The 27765-nt window shown below is 31.1% G+C and overlaps 1 protein-coding gene across 1 annotated transcript in view; it reads right to left on the minus strand.

The window, feature by feature from the left end:
• LOC130901895 (eIF-2-alpha kinase GCN2) overlaps window positions 1–27765 on the minus strand; it is a 29117-nt gene that overhangs the window by 786 nt on the left and 566 nt on the right. The window contains exons 3-23 of the mRNA XM_057813556.1: window positions 26813–27068; window positions 25354–25475; window positions 25162–25271; window positions 23641–23889; window positions 21810–21971; window positions 20904–21102; window positions 18929–19187; window positions 17229–17459; window positions 16124–16269; window positions 13751–14004; window positions 10241–10531; window positions 9757–9901; window positions 8402–8681; window positions 7187–7323; window positions 6978–7126; window positions 6695–6879; window positions 4494–4727; window positions 2698–3045; window positions 1940–2103; window positions 747–975; window positions 33–190 (exon numbers count right to left, since the gene is read on the minus strand). Coding sequence (XP_057669539.1) covers window positions 33–190; window positions 747–975; window positions 1940–2103; window positions 2698–3045; window positions 4494–4727; window positions 6695–6879; window positions 6978–7126; window positions 7187–7323; window positions 8402–8681; window positions 9757–9901; window positions 10241–10531; window positions 13751–14004; window positions 16124–16269; window positions 17229–17459; window positions 18929–19187; window positions 20904–21102; window positions 21810–21971; window positions 23641–23889; window positions 25162–25271; window positions 25354–25475; window positions 26813–27068 — 4308 coding nt within the window. The remainder of the gene's footprint in view (window positions 1–32; window positions 191–746; window positions 976–1939; window positions 2104–2697; window positions 3046–4493; window positions 4728–6694; window positions 6880–6977; window positions 7127–7186; window positions 7324–8401; window positions 8682–9756; window positions 9902–10240; window positions 10532–13750; window positions 14005–16123; window positions 16270–17228; window positions 17460–18928; window positions 19188–20903; window positions 21103–21809; window positions 21972–23640; window positions 23890–25161; window positions 25272–25353; window positions 25476–26812; window positions 27069–27765) is intronic.

Genomic DNA, 27765 nt, shown 5'->3' on the forward strand with positions numbered 1-27765 from the left:
AAACCTCGGTGTGTTAGAATAATTATCCTCACCTTTCTATTACATCTTCAACAGATTTGTGAAACTGCTGTTCTGTTTCAAATTCTAAGTAGGAAGCCAATGTTCTTATTACATCAGAATCCACTGAAAGTCCAACGACCAGTACATAACCAGTAAGTTTTTTAAAGAGGTTACTCAATTGTGACCTTATCTGTAAAAATAGATTTGAATTATATACATGCAAATACTAGTACTACTACATTGGTCGGGAAGTGAAAAGTTTCTAAAGGGCAGTAATCTAAGGTACAAACAAATCAATTTGAATAAGGATATATTAGATAAGGATTTTAATTAATTGAAAGGTTTAATTTAAATAAATGATCAAATAGTTTAGAATAACACAAACATTATTTCGAGGCTTTAAGAGAATTATAACCTGATACAAATAAGTTCTTTAAATTTCTAAACGATGCAAAGGTAGTGGTAACATCAAGATTGAAGAACTTTATCAGGGATTTTGGGATGGAAATATGTTGGGAGATTACTGTTGGTCTATATAAGACTGACTAAAAAACTAAAAATAGGAATGGCAAAATTTATCATTTTTAATTTTTTTGTTAGTGTCGTAACAGTTTTGATAAATGGAATTATTCTAAAATCAGACATGATAGAAAATTTTAATTGTTCTTTCTTATAATACTAACTATTGCCTAAATAAATAATTCTCATCTGGGGTATAAACCTAGTGTAAATATAATAGTTTGTACCTGATTTTCGTATCTTTTTCTAGCATTTGAAGCTTTTTTGTCAACTAATAAAACGTCAACATCAGCTTCTTGATTATGTTGATTTCTTTCACTACTGTAATATGAGCGACTTTCAGATCTTGAAAGAACGTTCACTTGACTATTGTCTGTGCTACTTTCGTTTCGTGCTCTGATCACTCTTTGCAAATGTTCAACTAATTCACTTGTGGACAATGACTTCTCCTGAAACCTAAAAAAATTTTTCCTTTAGTTTGTATAATAAGTGAAGAATTGGCGATAAGAATTAATTTCGCATCATTATAATTAATGTATGTACCAGTGCAGACACCTTTATCATCGTTACAACTTGAAGTTTTGTAAATATAGAATTTTCAAAAAAAGCTCAATGGATTCAGAAAAGTTTTTTCTACGAGCTCCTATATATTCATATTTTCTTCATGAGTGGTTCACTACATACAGAGCGTAGAATAAAACTTCAATTTTTGGCTGAAAAAGTGACACGATTCCGTTTATTTTCAAAAATATCTCAAGTTTTACTAAATATAGAATTTTCAAAAAAAGTTCAGTAGTATCAGTAACTTTTCTTTTACGAGCACCCACATTTTCATATCTCCATTATCAATGATTTACTAGATAAAGGGCGTTGTATAAAACTTCTATTTTTGGTTCAAAAAGTGACAAGTACAAGTTTAAATGAAAGTTATGATAAAAATAAGTACAAGTTATAATATTCAATTATGAAAGGGTATGGTAAATAACTTAAAAAAAAAGGAACATAATATTAAGTAAGGAACGAATAAAATTGTAATTCTACAGGAACCAAAATGTTGAACGCTCAGATTTTAAAACATCAATAGCAATTTCACAAGATAGGAGGAGTAATAACTTTCAGGTATTTTCTAAACTTTATTTTTGTTTAAAATAAAAAATGGAAATATATTGTAAAAATATTTAGAGAAGTTGTACATATGTAACTTAGCCTTAAAGGTTATCGAATATTCTAGATTGTTCCAGACGGTTTAAGGAACCTACTGGAATATTCAAAAGAGGCTATAAAAGTAGTGTACGAAAGGATAGGAAGGAAGAACGTGAAAAATTCACAAAAAAAATTAAAATCTTAAGTAGAAGGTTAAGAATCTGGAGTTATTAAAATTAATATAAATGTATTACAAAATCGAGTAGCATTGTTTTACCTGTCTTTCTCCCAACTGCTCAGTTTGACCATTCCTTGTTCGTTATCTTTTAATAAAACAATGTGTGTAACGTGTAGATCATTAGCTTTATCTCTAATTTCATCTAAATTTATGTTTTCTATAAATGCACTTTTAATTCCAGCGTCCCATAAACTTTTTAAAATCTGAAATCATTGAGAAAGGTATTAATTAAAAAAAAAAAAAGAACACGGTCTTTAGCATAGTAAGGGGGATCACCTACAAGGTAACAACCTACGATTTGGAATGAGTCAAACTGAGCTAGTAAGTTTTAGATAGCTTCTGATATAATTTCAATTTTTCTAGCATTTTTAATGAATTACCTAATAGTGAGGGAATAAATATTTTTTTTAAATTAAAATAACCACCACCCGGGTACATTAACAACTTGCTTACTTATATTGTCACTGGATAATTATGGATAATAAACAGATATAAGTGTTAATTATTGTTAAGAAGTTCGAAAAATGGTTCTATAGGCCGGCCTTATTCAGCTACTATGGAATTTTACAAATTCGGTGAATTCAAATAATTTTTAAGAAAGTCTATTTTTTTATTTCTTTTTGTTCTAGAACTTTGTAGAATTCTATTTAGGTATATAAATGATTTGTATAAGCTCAGTTTTAGTTTTAAATAGATAGTCGCATTGAAAGGAAGGAATTAATAAAAGTAATCACAGAAAAATAATTAAAAAATTTCGCATCAATATATCAAATGTGATATTTAAATCATCACCTTACCTTAATATTTTCTTTAATTGTTTGTTTGCTTCCAGCGGAACAAACTAACACATCGAAACTTGATAGTTTGGGCGTTTCATCAGTTTGTTCTTTTTGGAGTGCCTGTACTAATTTATCCAAAGATATAGAAACACCGACAGCCGCTTGTTGAACACTTTTACTAGTCACACTTGCTTGTTCCATTATAGATCTATACCAGGAAATCATATAATCGTATCTGCCTCCTGCGGCTAATACTTCCATGGATCTGTGTTTGTGTCTTTTTTTAATTTCACACGCAAATTGGAAGATTAATCCTGAGTATTGTTGAACGTTGTATACTAAACTCGGACAAACTACCATTTCATACTAAAAATAAAACAGCTGTACCGGGTGTTTTATTTTTTTTTTAATTTTGAAAATATCCAAATTTATGGCAATTAGGAGAAAAATAAGTAGACGGTGTAAAATTCTCTATTTCATTTGAGATACAATGTGATTTCATGGATCTTAGTTTTAAATTTTATGTCGTTTTCGAAACATGGCACTACATCTTTCATCATGGTCACCATTCAGTATTCCGATCCCATATACACAGCTTTAAGGAAAATACTAGTCATTTTTATTCTTAATACGAAGGGCAAAGTCAGAAGGGACCTAACGAAATGTGCCCATTCCTTAATGACTACATAACGAAACATTTACCCTTTAAAATCACTTTTCCAATGTATGTATACAGCAGAAGCGAAACCAAATAATAGTATTACGAACTCATCTCCGCCCTGGAGCCGGTCCTGCTATAGAAGAAATCTAAAATTCGGCGAAGGCGCCGCCTTTGATGAAATACCCGGAATTCGTTTGATTTTTGTTTTCATATCAATTTTTATAGCAAGCGGTTTATTTACATTGTTTCTTTTGAATAATTTATCTATTTATTTGTTTTGTTTCTCTATTTTTCTAGAAGTTTTTATTGGGATATATAAGGAGTTTGTGTAGGGAAGTTTTGTTTAATCTATAATAAAAAAGTGTGAAACGAATTAGCATATGAATAAATAAGAAAAATATTACAATAGTTCAACTTCTCAGAGTTACAGGCAACAGAGAGATTCAACAAAATCTATTTTTAAAACGTTAAAACATTAAAACAAATGATGGAGAATCCTAAGGATAAAATATCAAATTTCGAAAAGAGTGTTATACAAGAAATTAGTTATGGTGATTGTGACGGGAAATATATTGGGCAGACTAAGAGATTCATTATTGTCCGGCTTAAAAAGCACGTTGTATTGTCGAACGCGCTGCCAGTCATAACATAAATTTTAACAATGTGAAATCGTAAAAAATTTTCGGATGAATGAATTTCGGAACAAATGTGAAGATTTTCGCCAAAGAGGTCCTCCCGCTGGAATTAATTTTCACGGGAGAATATTTATTGGTAGGAAAATTTAGTATAAAACAGGTAAGTCTAGTAATTAGGTTTTGATTTATCCTAAGTGTCTGAAGACGATAATTTGGTTATCGAAACAGAGTCAGACAAACAGTGTAATTGCGAGTGTTGGTGTAGTGATGGTGTAAACAGTGTGTTCAGTATGAATATCCTAACCTAATCTATTTCATTAATCACATCTATGTTAATTTTTGTAATTACTTATACTATTTAAAAAATTAGGTATTTAGAAATAAGGCAAATATAAGGAAAGCTTTCATATTTCAGCACTGTCAATTTATATTTTAAGTTTGAGGTGTTTCGGGATTATTCTGATCATGTACTGTAACGGATATAAAGCGTTTATACTTTTTTCACCATGTATACTTACCTTTACACCAAATGCCTCTGCAAACTGACTTATATCTTTTAGTTCCTGCAATGCTTGTCTGGCTAATCGGCCCGCCTCTCCAGATTTCTTCTTCGTTATGTTTTGAAATTGATTTGCAACTCTTGAAATGTCTAATTCCGAATTAAAGTAATTAATTAATATATGTATCGTGTTATCTGATAATTCCAGTCCGATAAAATGAGCCCACAAATCATTTTTGGAAATTTTGCCTTCCTGAAAAATCATTTTACTTCTAATAATATTCAAACAATTTTACAGTTTAAACTTTGAGGACTGAAGGTAAATTAAAACTTGACTATCCTATACAAGTGCTGACCCATTTTCTTCTGCCCTAACCCACTTATAATGAAAAATTGGCTAAGGTATCATTTTTAAATATAACGGACAATTTTATACACTTCTCAGGTATAAAAAAATCATTATAATTGTTAGAACAGGTGCTGAGGTGTTACCTAAAGAAGTAATTTTGAAATTTTCGTTTTCCCATTGGGAAATTAACCAATGTTGGAAGTAGACGACCTCACCTCTAAGCTATTAAATCATTATACTATATAGAAAATGATTATATAAATTTATATTTAGTATTGCCCTTCAATGAGTCCCAAGACACACAGGACGCGAAGAAAATGAAATAGCAGACGATCCGATACTATACATTGGGTAGTTCCACTGGGAGAACTAATGGCAGTGGGCACAAACATACCAAGTATGTAACTCACTCCTCGAGATAATTAATAGTTCAGTTAATTTGTGCTAAGTCTGATACACAAGACTGCATTTTAATGTATTAGATCGTAGTAAAAATCTAACTGTACTACCTAAAGTGTATTGCATTGAAAAGCCTATTTTTTACATCACCCTTTAGACCCGTGATTCCCAAAGTGAACCAGGGGCCTACGGGAGATGACGTAAGCGGGTGCCCAACAAAATTTATTTGTTTTCGATAGTGAAGAATTAAAAAGTTGGCTTGACTCCTTTCAATAGAGGCAGATAATATTTTAGGAAGCGCAGCGACAGTTACTCATAAAATTTGCACAATTGTGGGATAAAAATTATGATTTCTGGTTATCGAAAGTGCATGATTATCAAGATTTTATCCACTTGAATTAGTTTCTGAAAAGTAAAGATCCTGATTTAAAAGAAAACCTGATCAATTTTTAGCAGACCTGCTAAAAGGGGTTTAAAAAACAGAATTGACGTACTATTTGCGGAAAGCAAAAAACTATTTCAGGCTTCTTTCAATATGTAAATACATACTGTATATCACTGTATGTATTTATTCAACTTTATTTTCTAATGTACGTACAATCGTGAGCAAAAAAATTACTCGCGGTCGAAAGTTTCTAGCAAAAAAATCTGTAACATCTTTTATTTTTCTTATTTTCGCAACTCAAAGCCATAAGTCTATGTTGATATTGAGTTATTTTTTTGTGAAAGAAAAACTATCAAACGAAAAGGAATCTTAAACAGCGAAAAGAGTTTATAATTAACAGTTGAAAGAATAAAAAAAAAATAAATTAAATAGTGTTTCCACATTTTTCTCCAGGCCTTCTGCAAACTCATCCTTTTCTATAGCCGCCATGTAGGCGCACTATGCTTTCGTCTGAGAAGATAACGGATCCCCATTGTGGGCTGGGGCTTATTTGAACTCAGTAACTGGCTTTTTGGCTCAACGTTAGCTGCCTTAAATTTTCTATCTACTTTCCAGCCACTCAGGGCCACTCGTTTTTCTCTCACTTCTTGCTGGGTTTGAACAACAATGAAGGCTAGAAATGTGCTTAAAAGAATCGGTCATCTCTCTCGGATGAGCACTTTTTTTTCAGGATCCGCGTCTTCGATGAAAGTTACCACTTTCTTGGTAACGACGGTAAACTCTGCAAACAGCAGACTGACTCATGTTCATCGCAATAGAGTGTCCGTTTGAACAGTTTTATCACTTGTATACATTTTTAGGTAGAATTTTTGTTTGTTGTCAACGGAAATGTGTATCAATCGACGTTTGATGGCTAACTAATAGTGGTGGGTCAGATAGATAAACTTTTATAAGAATCAGTTACCCCTAATTAGAACTATTGTAAACAAGCATAAAAAGGGTGGTTACCGATCATAACAAATAATATTCTTACGACAAATATCGACTCATAGAAGTTCGTAACATATGAATAAGATTTACACCTTACTTTGAATTCCCACACCATGTTATAAATTTCTTGATAACCATCTTTAATCCCACAATGTAAGAGTATAGCTTGTAACAACAAATTATGGTTAAGGCGAATCACAACATTCTTGTTTTTAATTCCTGGTAGTTCATTTAAAATCTCGTAAACTATATACAAAATTTCGGCATCCGACATAAGCAACCCTATAACATAATAAATATTCTTAGATTCCATTTTTTATATATTTCACAATCAGTTTAATAACAGCACAGCACAGGTAAAAAGACATGAGTTTACTAACCAGGCATTGGACTAACTATATCAAAAGCACATTCATACAACTCCCTGGGTTGAAAACCATAAACCTTCTTTTCTCTATAAACTCTTTCAATTGAATAACGTCTCAAGTTTGTAATACCATTCCATGCTATATATCTTGCTAAAGGCACTCTGAAATAAATCATTTGAAAAAAAAGTGTATTTGACTGAACGTTAAGAATGTTTCCATACCTAAGATCATGTGGCAGCGACACAATGCCTCCAAAATGTGTCATTAGTTTGACATAGGAATCTAGGTTTTCGTTAAATTTATTTTTAGGCATTAGAAGAGGTGTTGTTAGATTCTGACCTCCGTGTTGTTTGAATATCTATTTAAAAAGTGACAAATGATTAATATAAGTTCTTTAGTATTTGATAAAAATACTACTATGATGCCGGTCATCAAATAGCGAAAATCTTTACAAAAATATATAAGATAAGACACCCTACTGCGAACTGAATAGCAAGCAACTTGTTCAGTATAGATAAACAACAACAATAAACAATATTACACAGAAAAATAATCCCTTGGAACTCCTAAATAAAACCTGTTACTAAATTGAATAATATTGAGAAAATAATGAACGTAAATAGAGTATTATACATAATTCGAAATACTTTTTCTATAATCATCAGGTAGGTAGTTTTAGTAGGGTTTCCGGTTCACAATGGTTAGTTGTGAGCTGTGTAAGTGTGCGGTGTATTAAAGGGCAAATTATTCTTAAATAAAAGTTTGGCAATCGTAGTTTCAAGATCAACTATCAACAAGTTCATTTGCAGATTCGGTAAACGTCCTACTAGAGCCTAGCACAAAGAGGGGCGGAATAGGTGGAAAGAGACGGCATTTTGGTAAATTATGATAATTTAATGTAACAAGGCTTCATATAACTCTATCAAATACTGGATCCCTTCCATATTTGTAATAATCAGTAACTCTATTTTCAGCAATATATGTGCAATATGTGGAAAAAACTTTTACCATATGTTTCATCGAAAGGTGTTAGACTTTCTTCAGATGTTGTACAAAGAGCCATGTGTTTTACATATTTTTGACGTGAGATCCCCTCTTAAATGAATTGGATTATTACATATTGAATTATAATAGAAGTCATAATAACTAATAATAGGTTAGGTTAAATACCCCTTTAAGACGATGAACATGACAAAGGACTAAAACTGCAGACTCTGCGAATCAATAATTAATATTTGGTAGCACTGCTATGATGATATAAATTCTTGATGAAAAATTAAATATGTGCAAACCTTTTGGTCGCATTCTTGTTAAGCACCTCGGATGTTATGTGCTTTCTAGATAATTTGATTAGCAATATTCGAACTGTTTTAATCTTAGCAATACTTATGCGAAATTCTAAGTTATAAATATATAGAAAAATCATTATTGTTCACCTTTATGCACACTTCCTTAACAAATTCTTGCCAAAGTAATGGTTTCGCTAGATTTTGTGCAGACGGATCTTTATCGTAAGTAAGATCTTGAACTGAAGTTAGGGACTGTTTAAAACAAGAAGCTATAAGATATTTATAGCCTTTTAACTGAGGATTATTCAAGGTGTGTCGAACCAGTTCACGAAGTTCACATTCCTCTAATACTGGTGGAGGAATATGTTCAGACTGAAGAAGTTCTTGAGATGTTGGTCGTTTAGAAACGTCGTGCTCAAGTAACCACCTAAAAAAATTGAAAAATTTTATTCATATTGTCCTCCAATTTAATTATTACGTTATCAAAGTAAATTTTAAATTTAGTAAATTTGTGATTCTTTATATCCGCTGGTAAGTTTCTCAAATATCTTTCTAACTTTGTTTTTTTGCTATAGTGCTGACAAAAATTTCAGTTATCTTTATTAATTTCCTTTTCTTTTAAACAAATTCTGTATAATAGTTTCCCTGTAAATTCGTATTTTCTATTTATTTCGGGAACAGAACAATAATAAGATACGGATGATAAAAAATCTCTGACAAAACTTAAATAAGTTTGTCATTCAATAGCCGAATGTGAAAAATTTGGAATTAATTTTGACTTGTTTGCTTGACTTTCGTTTTGGATTTTCTGATTTTACTTTGGGTGTAGTTTGCGAACGACTGGGAACAATCGTGAAACTTGTAGGACCAGTCAGAACCTCGTTTTTTGAAATACAAGAATGACAATTTTGTTTTATAGTGCTTGAAGCACCACAATTATAACAAAAAATAGACCTAGAAGAACGACATTTTGTGAAAGTATGAATAGTTCTGCCATAATTCCAACATACACGAGAAGGTAAAACGGAAACATTAAGGGATAGAGTAGTAACACAGAAACTATTAAACAGAATTAGTTAAAAACAAAAGGAAATTAATGAACATAACTGGAATTTTTGTGAGCACTATAATAAAAAAGAAAAGTTAAAAAGATATTTGAAAAACTTACCAGCGATTATAAAGAATAATATCACCACAAATTAACTAAAGTTTACTTTGATGTAAACATTTGAGTGTAGCTAGGTAGAGGACAATTTAGAACACGTTCCAATGTTTTATTGAATTTCTCGAATGGAGTGAGATCGATAACAAATTAATTTCTTCAAAAACTCGAAGTGAGTACTGAGCAACAATACGTGAACAAAGAAATATTCAACATGTTAAAAAAAACGTAACAAGTCGAATGATATGTTACACCATCAACAAATAAAAAAAGTTAAGTCACTTCTGCGTTACAAAATTAAAGAATCATAGATATCCGTGGCGATGAAGAAATTACGTACCGAATTAACAATATTTTCTTTTCACTATTCTTTTCGATAAAATCTGGGGGAAAAATTATTTCTTTCGTTCTCAATTTAGTCAGGATTTTGATCCTTTCCATCGATGTATTTAATGGTCTATAACACATTTCTAACAATATTATACCTAAAACAAAAAAAGAAAAGTCATGCAACTTTTAATATCGATTTTACTTACCAATTATCCCTAGAATACAATTAAGTTTTCTGTGTAACGTTCAAGGGCTCAATTGTGTGTGTGTGTGTGTGTGTGTATGTGTGTGTAATTTCAAGCTCATTGAAATTGGGATCCTAACCTATTGTTGAGAATTTGAAATGTGCCAAATTAAGCTTGCAAGTATAGTAGATAGAAAGACTTAAAATTAATCGGCTGATAAGTATCGGATTGTCATAGTCAATCTTGACGAACACAGGAGTTTAGTGACCGATTTGTGGCGTTAAAATGAACTAATCTGATATTACTCACCCAGACTATATATGTCGACTTTCTGATTATAAACAACCTTTGAGGATTCGTTAATTTCTGGTGCTACATATAGCGCTGTTCCAACCAAACCGGTTTTACTTTCATCAACTGTATCTTCCTTGTCAGTTTCTATTAAACTTTGATTCATGGCATAGTCAGTATGTTTTGATTTTATGCTAGTAGTAGCAAGCCCGAAATCACCGATTTTAACATGATCTTCATAATCCAAGAAAATATTTACAGGTTTTAGATCTCGATGAATCATTCCTTGTTGATGAATATAAGCAAGACCTAGAATATATAATGAATAGTTAATCTGATCTTCAGATATTTTTAAATCTACTTCTAGACCAGAAATTTAATAAACTGATCAGTGTCGAACATAGCAAGCAAACTAGTCACAAAAAATAAACGCTCCTCTTGACAACTAGTGAAATTTTGATTATCAAGTTTAATTATTTTAATATCGATTTCAGACCTGCAATGCGGCTTCAGAAAAAGTCGTTAAACAATCGAAGTAATCGAGAAGGTTGTCTGCACCATTTTGGAACTGGACAAATCTAATTGCTAGCAGGACTAGACATACGGAAAGCCTTCAAGGTGAGTAGACATCCTAAAGGCGCTTAAAGACTACTTCGGGATCCCAGACTATTTTACCCAAGTGGTGGAGGATTATCTGACAAACAGGCGATAATGTACGAAATAATTGAAGGACACGTGACAAAAAAATGACCACATGGTCTATATGATAGTCTGCTTAGGCTGGAGTTATCTCTTCAATAAATGTTTGATTATGGAATAATTTTATTACTTCTTCTGCATTGCTACATTTAAATTGTAAACGCACGTGGGCTTATCGGCCATGTTTATAACGGTCGTCGCTTGCTTCAAAGCCTAACATTGGAGCATATGCCAATTAGTGGGGCCCAAGGTGAATATACAGTGCTTTTCAGATAAAAGTATCCACCTTTAATAACTTTTGTAATACTGGTATTTAGAAAAAATCCAAAAACACGTCAATTTATGTTGGAAGGGGTGGGAAAAGCCACCCCCTCACCCCTAGCAGCATCCTCTTTATTTTTTTAAATTACTTTTCATATTTTTTATGTAAAATTTGGATACTCCTCTTTGAGCTGATTTCAAAAATGTATAATACTTGTAGGTTAAAGTGGTTAGTTTATGAGATAAACAATTTTTCTTTTAAGAGCACAAATTTTACTTATTATTTACTTTCACCTTATTTGCCTGTACTAAAATGGGTTGTACAACAGTTCAAACTCTTTAATCTTTTTAACTGTGCTATTTATTATGAAGTTACAATAAGTGTTCAAAATGAGTACCAATCACTTCCATACAATGGTATAATCTATTTTGAAATGCCTCTCTGACATTGCTTAATACGGCTGGATTTAATTGTCGACATTCATTTTCTATCCTCTCTCGTAAATCATCCAGAGATTCTGGTTGGGTAGCATAAACTTTTGTTTTTAAATACCCCCATAAAAAGAAGTCTAGGGGTGTTAAATCCGGTGACCTAGGTGGCCACTCCATCATCTGCCCCCTTCTACCTATCCAACGAGCGGGGAATGTTTCGTTTAAAAATTGTCGGACAGGCATAGCATAGTGTGGGGGAGCTCCGTCTTGTTGAAATACCAGTAAATCTTCGGAAAGGTTATCATCATTTTCTATTATTGTTGTAATACGTGGGTCAACCCCTTCCCTGAGTAACTCAAGATATGATTCACCACCATTTAAATTTCCGTTGATGAAGAAAGGTCCGACAATGTGGTCACCTAGGATACCACACCAAACGTTTAACTTTTGGGGATGTTGTGCATGGAATTCACGCATAATATGTGGATCACTTTCAGCCCAATATCTACAATTATGCCTACTTACTAAGCCATTTAATGACCATGAGCATTCATCAGAAAAGCAAATATTGTTTAACAATTGTGGATTGTTATTGATAATTTGCGTCATTGATTCGCAAAACTCTAGACGACGATCAAAATCATCTTCATTCAACTCGTGCACCAACTTAACTTTGTATGGGTGGTACTTGAATTTATGTAGAACTCGGAAAACTGTAGATGATGAAACACCGATCGCTCTACTTATTGTTGACAACGATTGGGGTTGTTGAGCCTCTAAGCTGACTTGCCCTAAAATTGCCACTTGGATTGCTTCGTTATTTACGAGTCCCTCTCGCTTATGCACTTTATTGCAAACAGACCCTGTTGTGGTAAATTTCTCCATCAGTTGAATTACATAATTACGAGTTGCATGTCTTCCGTCATGTAATTCGTTAAATATTCTAGCAGCAGCTCTTGCACAATTATTATTTTGGTAGTATAAACCTACAATTTCAATTCTTTCTTGCAAAGAGTAAACCATTTCAGAGAAACAAAATAAATAATGTATCAAATTACACTATCAATAGTGACTACAAATTCTAGTTGACAATGTCAAACTTTAATAAAAAGTAGAGTTTTTTGTTGTTTGGATTTTTTACGTAGAATAAATAGCACAGTTAAAAAGATTAAAGAGTTTGAACTGTTGTACAACCCATTTTAGTACAGGCAAATAAGGTGAAAGTAAATAATAAGTAAAATTTGTGCTCTTAAAAGAAAAATTGTTTATCTCATAAACTAACCACTTTAACCTACAAGTATTATACATTTTTAAAATCAGCTCAAAGAGGAGTATCCAAATTTTACATAAAAAATATGAAAAGTAATTTAAAAAAATAAAGGGGATGCTGCTAGGGGTGAGGGGGTGGCTTTTCCAGTAAGTTTAAATAAGCCATAATGCTTGCCCCTTCCAACATAAATTGACGTGTTTTTGGATTTTTTCTAAATACCAGTATTACAAAAGTTATTAAAGGTGGATACTTTTATCTGAAAAGCACTGTATATGGATATACAATAGATGTTTTTAATTATATTTCTTGTTGTATTTTTGTTCATATATATATATATATATATATATATATATATATATATATATAAATTTTATGGATATATTGAAGTCTTGTTTATATAAATATAAAAAAAATAAGCAAACTGAGACCACATAAGTCAAAATCGATCGAATGGTTCCGATGTACGAAAGCCCTTATACGACGTCAACATTCTAGGTGAGATATTTGACAAATTTTCAGGAATACTGCCGATCGTTTAATTTTTCCCGAAAAATTGACAACTTTTACCACTCGGAACTATCCCCTGTATCCACTAGGGTGTCAGCCTGCTTAAGGATGTAACGAACGACACCAAATGAATGTTTTACGATGGAGAAATGCTATATTACCGATTATTGTGAAATTACGGCTATAGCTCTCCCACTACTACTGAGAGTAGAAGGCATAGAATGAATTTGAAATCTACTATATTAACGTCATCGTGAAGATCAATTAGATCGACTGTAGATTACCGATTACCTTACTCAATAACCTATCTATTTCGATAGTTGCGTTATAATACTGGTGCATATAAATATGATTGTTACCCTCAACGATTTCCCTAAATAATCGCCACATTCTATCTTCGTCTAAATATAGATTGTCATCAATGGCTGTCCTCAAAGTACTTTTTTCACAAAACTCCATTTGGATGTACATGCAATCGATTTTCTTAGTATTTTCAGCTGGACCATCAGGAGAATCACACCGTTTTTGGGGCGACACAGAAATCGACGAATGTTGCTCTCCCTGATCTGATCCTTGTTCAAATTCTATACTGTCCGATTCAGAATCTCCGTAACTAGAAGCATAAAAAAATATTTAAGCATTTCGAATATTAAAAAATTTTATTTACACTATGATAGTAAATAAAAGCCGGTGAAAAAAATTGAAATGGGATATTTTGAAAAAATGTATAGCTTATCACTAACTAACACATCGAATAGAAAATTAGAATTAAAATGTTTTCAACCCCAAATTTGAGCCATCCTCATTGAAAAAATAAAAAAATAACATAAAAGCTTCTTGAATAACCCTACAATAGATTAAAAGTCTGAAAAAGAAATTAGTCAGCTTTATTAACAGTAGGTAGAAATTTAAATTCCAGCTCCAGAGGAACAGAGATCTGTATTTATAATATTCTAATATAATTATAGTTTTTAATATCGGTTATATTTTATTTATCCAACCTTTTTATGGCAGTTTTCTTCTTTTGTCATATCTTTGATCGAACGTAGGCTACCTCTTACTTCCACCTGTGTCGGGCTTACTATAGATAAAAAAGGGACCGAAGTGAGGTTAACTGGGAACTAACTATACTGTAGGGATGTTAATATAAAAAAAGTATCGATTGCGGTTAATTTGAGTATAAATTGAGTGCAGAGACAAATCAACCTTTTTTATTTATAAATCCCAATACTTTTTTCTAAACTTTGCAAAAACAAAATTTTATTAACTCTCTTCGCTTGCAGTTTGCTTCTTTGCTGAGTTAAAACCTGTGTGGTGTTTGAAAAAAGTCGCTCAGATAAAAAAGAGCTGTTAAATATTTAAATGCTACATTATATAACTTTGGAAATTTCAACTTGTAATTTACCCACACTTCTAATGGGGTTCCGTTCAATCTACTAACTGGAGCCCTCAAATAAACTCATCAGAAAGACTTTCATCTGCTTTATTCGTCTTCCAATTCTGCTGGACCAGTTTATGGTCCAGAGAGTACAATCCGATGAAAGACTAATTTAATTGTATCTTTAATTTTACTAACGGCATTTGCATAGGCCAACGATTCTTCAAAATGAAGTTTTTTGAACCTCTGGTCCAATATTGTAGAAATTGCCAATGATGATACGTGTTCGATAGTGCCCATTCGTTTGTTAAGAGTGCGTTTATGTGCCTCCTTGATTAAAGGTTTTAAATTACTATGTTTTTCAGTTTTGATATCATGCAGTGCGCTAATGGTACTAGTACAATATATATCGCCAGATATTTCCTTGGTATAGTATACTGTCAGTGATTTACAATTGTCTCTCCATAGATAGCACGCTGAATTTACAATTTTAAATCTAGATGATTGCAAGTTGTATTAAATTCAAAAACCATGCTACTTTTCTCCACTGTCATTTCATATATGAGTTACTATAAACCATTTTGCTTTCCGATGGTGCTTGAAAAGATTAACCGTAAAACCATTTTCCAACTGCTTGTAATGATCCACCCAAAAATACTAATATTTACAATCCTTTCGGATTCCACTGGTGCTTGAATATTTTCATGTAGCATAATATAGCTGACTAATTTTATTTGTTTGTTAGATTTTAGATTAATTATTTCATATTCATATTCATATAAAATATTTTCAAAAAACATTTTATATGAATGGAAAGAAAGCATCTTGATATCAATTTTTAAAAAAGATAAAAAAATTAGATTAAAAATACTATCGGGCAGCGAAATTTTTAACATATAACGAAATGTTACCTGGAAATTGCTATGCTATGATCAGAGTGTGAAACAAGTACCATTCAAAATTTTAGGAATAAATATAACAGTAGTAAGTTAAAATACGATGTAAAAGCTCAAACAACAAAACACACAAAAAACACAAACAACAAAATAGGATAGACCTGATGCAACTGGAAGAAAAGTAAAAAAGCAACATAAATATGTAAAATAAAGGACCCAATGAGATTCATAAGAAACAATAAGAAAGGGTTGATTTTAACATAATACAAAGTGATCACTTCTGGAAAATTGCTAAAGGAAAACACATAAATTTGAACACCTGACTCATAAAATGGCTTGGAAGTTGATCGCTCAGAAACCTTTGAAGAAAAGATATACTTCTACATTGGAAATGATATCAAACTGAAATCTCCATAGAATATTCTGTATTGTTTATTTTTTACAGTTTATTTACTTACTTAGGACCCCAAGCTTCATCATCATCACTCGATTCATCATCAGAGGAACTAATATACTGGGCTTGCGACTTACTATCATAGGTAATCGAAACTTCCACATTTATTAAAGAAGGTGCTAAAGCTTCAATATTGTCGTTTAAAGTGAACTAAAAACGATTAATGACAGCTACAGTACTATACAGTTAAAATTTGAGATTATTGGAATAAATTGATGTTCAAAAATAAGTTTTATTATCAAACATACAATCCTCACATTGTTTTTTAATTAAAATCGTTTCGCTCTATTCTAAATGGTGTAGCCTAGAAAATTCGATATAAAGTCGTTAGAACGAAAGCCAACCGTCGTATCTATCTTTCCACATTCTATCAAAAATTTGCTAAGCTAAACTAAAAGTAATGGATGTTTATAATTAGAAAGTCTCCTTCACCAGTTCAATATATTTCCTAACTCGTATCGGATCCTTTTGTTTTGGATACCAGACACACTTCAGGATTCTTAACACGTTAAGGATTTTATTTATCTTTCAATTACTCGTACCGTATCTTTTATATTTGGGTCACCACTCACACTAACTACCCACTACACATTAAGGACTTTATCTTTCAATAACTCGTAACGAATCTTTTGTCTTTGGGTCACCACTCACACTTAAGGAATCTTAATTATTTTGATAACTACGCACTACATGTTAAGGACCTTATTTATCTTTCAATAACTCGTTACGAATCTTTTGTCTTTGGGTCACTACTCACACTTAAGGAATCTTAATTATATACTTAATACTTATTTTTCTACCATGTTTCTATTGTTTAATAATACTTTCGAGAGTGCTATCATACTTTTCTTTTTTTATATAATTACAAGGTTACAAATTTGACAATATAAGATTCAACATTAATTTGTAGATTATATATAATTGTGTTACTTTTAAGCTGATTCCTTTATTGTTTAAATAAATTTATTGTACATAAATCATCTTTATTTAACATTACTGTAAAGTTTCTCATTCTATTAATTTTGTTAAAGCAGTATTCCAATTATATAAAGATTTTTGTTTTTATTATGCAACTGTATTTCATTACAATATATTTTGCTGGACTATACCTCTTCCTTCCGTATCACTTTCGGTATCCTTTCTTCGGTAGTTATCGTACCTAAGTCATCTTTTATAGTTGTAGTTTCAATCCAAGAATTAAAATATCGGACTACGTTTTCGTGGTTTAATCTGGATAGCAATTTAACTTCCCTCACAATCTTTTTGTTTAAAATTCGGTTTTTAGGATTCAGTTTAATTCTTTTTATAGCGTAATAGCCGCCATCAAGTTTATTTCTAACCTAAAAAATGTATTATGTTATTAAAATCATCTGCCTTTATTGATTCAAATAAATAACAGAAACAAACCAGTAGATGTTTTACTATTATATTTTTCAAATTTACAAGAGCCTATCAAGGTAACAATAAGTGAGGTTAATTGAAGTACTTTAGGAATACGGAAATAATTATGAGAATATTCATGAAACTGAACACATGGTACACTTTTTACCTAAGAGGTACAAAATCTAAACTGACGATAGATAACAAAATCCTAATCTATAAAACAATAATTAAACCCATATGGAGCTATGTATATAATTGTGGGGTGCCACATCCCTATCAAATTTAAAAATACCTTAAGGGTATCAGTGTAATATTCTTAGAATTATTATAGTGACCCAAAGTACATTCCAAACAAATTGACAAACCTATAGCTGACTCAGAATTTGGTCCTGTCTGTACAAGAGATATGTGAAATCAGCTACCAATGCATGTCTTTCCCGAACACTACAATCTACAGAAGTTTGAGATCAATATCCACAGGTACCTCCACACGGCAGACCTCGAACTACTCGAGTGTAATAGAGTTTACCACCTTGCACTTGGTTTCTACATAAAAAAAACATGGAAAGATTTCCATATTAAATCTTATAAAGGAGGGATTAGTAGCTTCTCAATAAATTTACTACCAGGATATTGAACAGCATTCGAATAATCTGGCAAAGAACCCAATGTTCTTATGAATGACTTCAAGGAGGTTACCTTTATCAAGATATGATATATATTTGTGGGGGTCCACATAACTGTCAAATATAGAAATACTTGAATATTATTAGTCTTAAGTTTTTAGAAGGATGTCCCAAACAAAATATCTTTATGAATGTGAAGGATCGTCAAGGAAATATTTCAAAACACCACTTTTTCTTCTTCTTTTCAAATTCCTTCAACTCATTCTTGTTAAGTACTATTCTTACTTGATTTCAAGATTGTTTTTCTTTCGCATTATACTGAGTAACAATTTTCAATACAAAATTTGCTTTTAGTTATTATTAGGTAGAGAAATTATTTCAAGGAATTTTAAGTCACTTTTTGTTATATTTTGAAGTTATTTGAATTTATTTTTTTTTGTATTTTTTATCAAGTCTTTCAATTTTAAACCTCATCTTGATGAAACTAGATCTTTAAGGTTGCAGTATGCAGCATCATTACAAAAATTATTGTATTATGTACAAACTGTCCACTAACTAAAGTTCTTGGGATGAATTAAATGAATTAGACATTTGTCTTAGACAAATAACTCCATATGAACTTCTAGGTTGGTGATTATATGCTAATCCCCATTTTTATATATACTATAAAAGAAATATAAACATATAGCATAGTTTTTAATATAAATTATTATTTGAAGAAAACTTGTATGTACCAAAGCTTATCCAATGAGAATGTGGATGCATATATAAAAAATAAGTATCGTTACAACTTAATTCACCTTGATGACGTCACCGTAAGCCCCCTTTCCTAAATGTTGTAAAAACTCAAATTCATTATTAATTCTCGACTGCCCATTTGGCAAACCATGCAACAAGTTTTGTATATCTATTGGTATAACTTCGGGCGAGACGCTACACTTCTTTTCGGTTTCTTCATGCATATGTTTGGGAGAAAAATTCACCAAAGATGTATTAAAAAATGAGTGATTTAAAAGCTGACTAGCCGTAAACCGTTTGCTTTCATCTTTTTCCAGACATCTGAAACATTTTATTTCATTAAAACAAATTATATCTAACAATAATGTTCAAATTACATGATATTTCAACTTAAAACACATCATCAGATTGAGAACAAAAAGTATGGAAACCGTTGAAAGAAAAGGGGAATAGAACAAGTACTGGAGGATAATAGGAAAAAATTGAAAAATGGGTGAATTGAAGGGCGTATTTCACTAAAAGATAGGCAAGCAATATTCAGAATTGCCAAAAGAGCAACATACATTGAAAAACAACTCAAAAAAAATTTTAGGACCAAAAATACTTTTCAAGTATATATGATTAACGTAAACCTTTATCCTGAGGTTATCACTAAAAATATTGGATCGTTCTGATAACTTCATAAGAACAATATTCCTACAAAAAGTGTTTGTTGGAAGCGATGATGTACGCGGCAAATCTTTTTAAAAAATAGAGTACCAAAATGCGAATAAATTGGGACCACACGAGACATACTACTTTGAACAAGTACATACCTTCTCATTTAAAACGGACACTTTGTTCTTTGAAAATAAAGTAACAAAATTAAAGTCAGGATTTCCATAAACTGAACTTATCCTTCAAAAAGCCATTCGTAAACATTTACTTCACATGACACAGGTCCAAAATTAGAATACAATTTGCCACAGACGATAATACGAGTATAAATCTGACTCAGTTACTCAGCATGAGCAACATCAATGGGTGGATATTGATGAGAAAGGTATAAAATCAAAGTTATACGCTAACAATGAGAGTGGGCAGTTGTGTACTTTTGGCTTGCAGCAATGCTTACCTACACTTACCTGCCCAGTCATTTTAATTTCACGAAATATGATAAGAAAACTGGAAGTGATGCGTGCTACATATGGTATAAGACCATCATATCTGCTTGTACAAAACATCGTATTCTAGTCAGATACAGGTAAAGGCCAAAATAAAATTCCCATGTTTACTTGAGTTTTATACAGACCCTATATCAACTTGATGGATCCCACAGTTATAACCATTTAGATGTCGACAACTATTCCAGTATAATCAAAAAGAAAAAAAAATACAAATTCATCACTTTATGAATGGATAGAACTAATAAAATCCATTTTTGTGCTCTTTTGAAGGAATCATTTGTATTAAGAACTAAAAGTAAAGATGGCTGCGAATTTGAATTGTTAGAAAAATAGTTTGGCATAATTGTCTATGAAAATACCTTAGATTGATGATGTCAATTCCACTACATTAATATGAAGAAGAAAAAATGCAGGTAGAATATATAATTGAATGAGAAGACATTGAAATTCAGTCTTTAAAGAGATAAATTCACCACAAATAATAAATGGCGGCAAATCTTGAAATTAAAAACAAAATCGAGGAAGGACAATTAAAATGGTTTGAACATGTAATGATAATGGAAATATGATTAATAAAGATGAACGGACTACAAAAAAAAGAAAGGAAGACCGAGAAGCTAGACGATAGAATGGAAACTGGTGTGGAAACAGAAGCCCATGTAATGACTTAAGTAAGTAGTTTTAACAGCGATTCTCCATTTTCATTGGATCTATTTCAATTTCTTTTCTTGTTCCACCTAATTTCATCAGCTAATCTTTTTCATTTTTATTGGGTGTATTCCAATTTTCTACAAACAACAAATCCGACCTTTTACCTTATCAAAGTTGATGTTTATACAAAGAGTTTTCATTGTAATACAAATTATCTTACTTAGTAAGAAATTCATGAAGATCTACAGAGAATGAATTTGGTATTTCTAAATTATCTTCTCTATTTTCTCCTTGTAATAGAGACAACATAAGGATTCCAAACTTAAAAATATCAGTCTTTTTACTATAACTATTATGAGGGATGTGGTTATGAAGATCCAATAGTCTTCTATGAATGCTATAATTTGTTATTCGAACACCTAAAAAACATAAATAAAAAATCGTTAATTTTTATGAAATCCACTGTATAGAAACTTTTTTCAACCAAGAATTTTTAAAATTATTTGTGAATCAAAACTTCAGCGCCAGCAAATTCAAATCATACAAGAACTTCTAGAAAAAGCAACTAAGACTTCGAGGACAAGGTTAAATCCTAAGATGTGACATATTCAATTTCTCATTGGAAAATTAATGTTTATATCCTGTAGAGATAGTTCTTTATAATTTACTTCGTATATTAAAAATAAAATTTTTTTCACATATTTTCGTTGTAACATTAAATTCAGATTGTATATAATGAAGATGTAGCAAAATAATAAGTTTTTCAGTTTCAGACCCTATTAATAATTTGTTTGTTTATTTACTTTCTAGAATTATTCCAGAAATTCTTTTTGGTGTAAATATGTGCTTGTTCAGCAGCGAGAAGTCAGTATATAATTTAATGTCATACCGGTGAATTTAAGCAAAGTATATAAGTTAGTGAGTAGTGAGTAAGAAACAGTGTGTATAAATTCATCTCAACGTTAGAAATAGTTTAAATAAATTGTTAGAGAAGAAAAACGTTTTAATATATATATATATATATATATATATATATATATATATATATATGTGAGAATGTTGAGAATTGATTAGTAGAAGATGTTGACATCAAGAGGAGAAGGTCACATATTTAAGAATTTCTTACCTGATTCATTAATATATACACAAGAATCTTTGATATCTTTATGTACAACATTATTCCTATGAAGACAATCTAAAGCAAGAAGTATTTCCCTGGCTACATACTTTAAATAATCAATATCCACTCTGAAATTTCGACTGATAAATAAAGCATAGCAATTTGTACCTAAAACATAGATAATTATTATTATCTATTCTATTCTATAGCATTTTTGAGAAAATATGTTTTTTTCCAAAAAAGTGTTCCAATTTTACTAAGACACTATTTATTTGGTAATTGTGCTCATATAAATTGGTTGGTATAGTAATGACATGTTTGTTTTTTGTATACTAAAAATAATGAACTTCCTTTTGTTTGGTTTGTTATTTTGTTCTGTACAACGCCCGTAAGAATAGTGAAATCATATTGTCAAGAAATGTGCTGGTACCATAGCACTTGTCGAGCAAGACTTTCCATTAGTTCAAAGGGTACATCGACTTGGAGTGACACTTTGTATCCAGACAACTGGTAGAATCTAGAAAGATCAGTAATAACCAAAGAACTGGACAATTACTTTTTCAATTTCGACCCAAAATATTCCTAGCTTTTGAAATATTTTGATTTGAATTTATTAACAAATATCTATTATGGATATGCAAATGATTCTTGCTTCAAACCGCTTTAATCTGAAGTTACTGGTTTGAACGAAAAACTGATAACTTTGTACTGTGACAAGCACGTGAGGATTGAAACATTTAGAGTTTTATTAAGACAAATTAGATTTGGATTGATATTATATACTGTCTAGTGTGCATAAAGTTTTATTTTAAAGTTGAGAAGTGAAAAATTTCTTTCATATTATTTATACCCAATTTGAATGCTCTCTGAGGAGGCTTTGGAAGCAGAAAAATACATTGAATCACACGCGGAAGAGCACTATGACTAGTTCAAATGTTGATCAAGGAAGCAGGATAACAAGTAACTCAAATTCAAAGCACAATTCATATGACATTAAAAATATTTTTTTGATAATGACGATTATTTTTGGGATTCACTTCAATTTGAACTATGTCAACTGATGAGAGTATGTCAACAAGTAGCGACTGAATATCATTTTCACATGTATCTTAATTAATTCATGTTTTGAAAATTTTATTTTTATGATATTAATTTTTATTCTGTGACTCAAAAAATTAATTTGTCTTCAAAGATTATTAGTATATTGTTTTTTAAGCAATCAACTGAAAGTTTGCTTTAAAAGCCCATCAAGGATACCATTTGTACCCTTAGAGATACCATAAGAGCACTGTACTGTGTGGAGTAAAGGAAGTGTTATAGTCTAAACTGGTATTAATTTGAAGGCTCACATGAAGTTGTTAGTGATTTGATATCTGTCTGATACATAACAGATTTTTTACAATCACATGTGGTACCATATTTACCCTTTTACAAAATAATTTTTTTTGAGTATTACAATATTACTTGTGCTTTTTACACTTCTATTAATGCTGTTGTTATTTCTGTTTCCTATAAATATTTCCATCTTTGTGATTTAGGTAAGTCTTGAGACTGTATCAGGTTTGGAATACGAATAATCTGTACTACAAGTGTGAGTCTAACCAACCCAAAATCACCATGCATGTTGTCAGTATAAAACTCAACAACTAACTCAACAGGCAAGGTATACCACAGTACAGATTGTAACATGTCTCTTAGGTTGAGTATCAGAGGAGACGAAGCTAACTAGATTATAGTTTTAAGTTGCACTCTATAATGAATTTTAATTAATTAATAAAATGTTAGACAGTAAGCTTATTAAATTGCACATTATTTCATATACAAATAACTAACTTACCAAAAACAAATTCTTTTAATAAATACACTGTAGCAGTTTCATCATTAAATTCATATTTTATACCATAATACTGAGATAAATTGGGATGATTCAATTTCATCAAGTAGTTTATTTCCTGTTCTATACTTCCCAGTTGCCTTTGCAGATCGTTTCTATTTTTTATTTGAAAATTCCATTCGCTGATTATAACAAAAATGCCTGATTCAGTGTCGATTCCACTATATGTAATATGATTTGAGGAAGAATGTTCTGAAATAAAACAAGACTTTTAACAAAAAAGTTTAATCCAGAAAACAATTTTTGTAGCAAACCAAAATAAAATATGTAAGTGTTGCATACTTAAATACTTTACAAATAATTTAAAAATGTCTAAAACCACATGATAATGCAATGCAATTCTTGACAAAACAAAAAAAACTTACCGAGGATATGAAGTGACAATTGATTGGGAGACAAGTGGGAGAATTGAACAAATGGAATCAGAATAAAGATAATATCTTTGAGATAGTGCCAAATGAGAATTTGCAGAATGATTAAGTTGGGATGATAACAAACAAATCTAAAAAACAATCAAATCTGAGACCCCAATGAAGTATCGGCTGGAATCTTAAAAACATATGGCGAAGCTCTGAGAACGAATATTGGGAAAATTGGGGCTGATGAAAGGACACTACTGAAAAATAATTAAGCAGTCATTTGTCTAATATATCCAAAAACGGGACATAGTGAAATGTGCATACCATACCATAAAGGCATAGCCTCTTTGGCTGTTATTTAAAGTCCTACTGAGAATAATAAGAAAAAAGGTTAGATGAATATGCCAATTGGTAAGTGCTAGAACACCAAAGAAAATTTAAAGCAAGACTGAATTCAAAATGATTCAAATAGTATTTGAGAGCATCTTTTGTCTCATGAACTAAATCGAATATCTGAGGGTATCTGTGCGATGAAGAAGCTGAAGAAAGTGGACAGAAAGTTAACAAAAAGAAGCTGAATAATGGGAGTCATGAAGAAAATGGTTCAAAAGCTGGACTTCGACTAGACAGGACGATAATCTAGTCTCTTATAGTACTGTACTTCTATATAATGGAAGAATAAAAAATTAACAGAGGAGATAAAAGAATGAAGAGAAAAATTTTTGGAGGGGTAAAGACATGATATAGAGACTGGGGAATAAAATAAATATGGTTAAAATTGGTTAAAACATTTAGATTATAATGGTTAGGCAACATTGTGAGAATTGCAAAAACAAGATGGTCTTAGAGAGGAGATGTGAATACAGAAGAGACTAGATACAAATCCATGAGGAAGATCTAGGAGATATACTGAGAGTAGAAGGTGAAGAAATCTGTGGAACAGGTTTAATACCATAAACCTGCAATGATAAGTATATAATATAATCATTATATAAATACTTTGGAATTATAATATGGATAAACTAAGGTATGTATCTTATTTTGGAAATCAATACAAATATTTTCAGCTTCCATTCAAATAATTTATTAAAAATGGAATAATTACTTATACAACGGCCTCTCTGAACATCTCTATTTCCAAAATTGATGTTCATTGTACTTCTATGTTGGCACAATAATTCTCCATTCAATTCTGAAGAGCTATTCAAATGTTTTCTAAAATAAAATACAAAAAATCAGATGATAATTATATATAAAATGTACAATTACATTGAGAACAACTCAGTTTTTCTATTACCTTGAGGTTCCTGAATATCTCCTATCATCATTATCAGAATTACGTCTAGTTTCTTTCCATTTCTTGGGTTCTGACATTAGCATTTCTTCCCGTTTCTGAACTTCCTCCATCATGTATTGTTTCTAAAATATATTGAAACCTGAGCAATCAATCTTATTGAATGTTATATGTATATAAACTGTATAATAAAGTTTAAGGAGAATGTATATATTGAATGTACCTATATACAGTATGGAAAGTGGTGACATGTTTTGTGACATATCTTTTTATTCAATAAATCAATAAATAAATATTATAATTTTTGTAAAATCGATGTACATATCCTCAATCTTATAATCACAATAAAATTATGGAAAAGTAGAGTACTCAATCAGTGAGGTGGATAGATTTATTATAATTTATTTTTATTTATTATTATTTATTGCAACAATTGACACTGATATATTAGAATTAATTTAGGTAGTAACGTCACTTTTATGTTACACTATTATATTCAAGTATAATACTTTTGGCAGTGGTTTGGGGTACTAGAACTAGTCTGAACACCACAGGAACAATCTCTCAAAGGTACAAAGACTGGGGGCACCTTTCCACGTAGTACTGGAAAACTTGGCAGAAAAAATATCACTTAGAATGTTCAGAGATGGAATCATCCAAGAAAAATCTTCTCTAAATAATGTCCAATCATGGGACATGACTCAGGATGATGCATCAAAAAAGTTTAGCTTTCAGAAAAACTTCACCTCAATAATAAACTGTAAAAGCAAGTGGGATCAAAACACCATACAAGAAATGAACAGAAATGCCATTAAATGGTATCAAGATGGATCTAAAGCAGCAGATAGAACATAAAATCCAAACTCGTTTCACCAGAGCGAAGGGAAATGAAATAGTTTCACATTCTGGACTTTCTAAAAGGATTAATAGATCAGCTGTAAGCACTGGGTTCCCCAGTCTCGCAGCAAGAAAAATGGGCACAATAGATCCTTTGGGTAGCAGTTCATATGACACCCCAATATCTATGTACATACAACCATCAGCACCAGCAATAGTTGAAAGAAGTAAAGAACTAGTTCACAGATTGTGTACCAATATAAAATGTATCACACATCAAACTGTGCTTTACTGAAAAATTAATCCCAATTTGTGAAGTGCTCTGAAAGAAGTAGTTAAAATCATTGAAACATCGTCAATTGGAATCATGATTGAACAAACTATGACAATTCACTGCTGAACAACAATGGGCTACATCTCTCAAAGATTTTTCGCCACTTGAGAAGTAATATATCTTTTGGAGTGCATATGCAATATCTACATAGATACATACATACATAATACTTTCAGCAGTTCTTTCTTACAAGTTTAAAAATTCACATAAATTAAAATTAAAAAAATAGACCAGTATTTATTTAACCTGCAATTTATCAACAGAAACCTTTCAATTATGGTATGTACTTACTTGCCTATGTGATTCCAACTGCTTAGCTTGTAATTCTTTCATTTCCTGCTCTCTTCTTCTTTCCAGCATTTCCTCATAAAAACTTTTAGATGCTGGTTTATTGTGTTTATGGAGGAACTCTTCAACAAACTGTGATAATTGAAAAATCATTTCTTCACCCTTAAGCTCTGTTGCCTTGTGTTCGAGACATTCTGTTAATGTGAATAACACTGTGTGTGGCAGCCCCTTACAGTTTTCTAATTCCACTTTAGGTACACTGAAATTATATTTTTTACATGGAAAATGATATATAATAAGTTATTTAGCACATAGACACACTGTAGGCCAAAAGTTTAACACCAACTTTATTAAAATAGGAAAATTAAATGAAAGTCCAATAAAATATCAAGTGTTTGATTAAACTTTTGAATCATCTAATAAAACACTTTTTATCAATCAATATACTTGAAAAGCGTGAAGAAATAGTAACATTCTGTTGATAATAATGGCACTTATTTTGTGAACTGTCAACTAAATACAGTGATCATATGGTTATGTAGAGCTTTAGACAAGTCGTTTTTATCTGCAGCATACTTTTGTCATTTTTGTTTTGAAATGAATAGCTCAAACTTGGATTCATTTATACAAAGAACTTTTTCAAAATCTTCATCAGTCCAATATTAATGGGTAAGGCCCATTGCATCCGTTTTTTCTTGTTTTGTAGCCTTAGCACATCATAAAAATATTATTACATCTCTACCAACTGGCTCTAATGCAGCGTTTGTCGATGTTTAAAAACAATTCATGTTTATTGTCCAACAGCTTGGAAGTAAATAAAAAAAATTACTTTTTTAGATAATCCATATTAACAAAAGACAGATAACTATGTTGTTTTAATGTGGTCTTAAGCTTTTGGTCGGCAGTGTAGTTCACTTTATAACAATAAAACAAGTTTTCAATTTTTTATACTTAGC

The sequence above is a fragment of the Diorhabda carinulata genome, chromosome X (assembly GCF_026250575.1).
Source record: "Diorhabda carinulata isolate Delta chromosome X, icDioCari1.1, whole genome shotgun sequence".
In the NCBI taxonomy this organism is placed as follows: Eukaryota; Metazoa; Arthropoda; class Insecta; order Coleoptera; family Chrysomelidae; genus Diorhabda; species Diorhabda carinulata.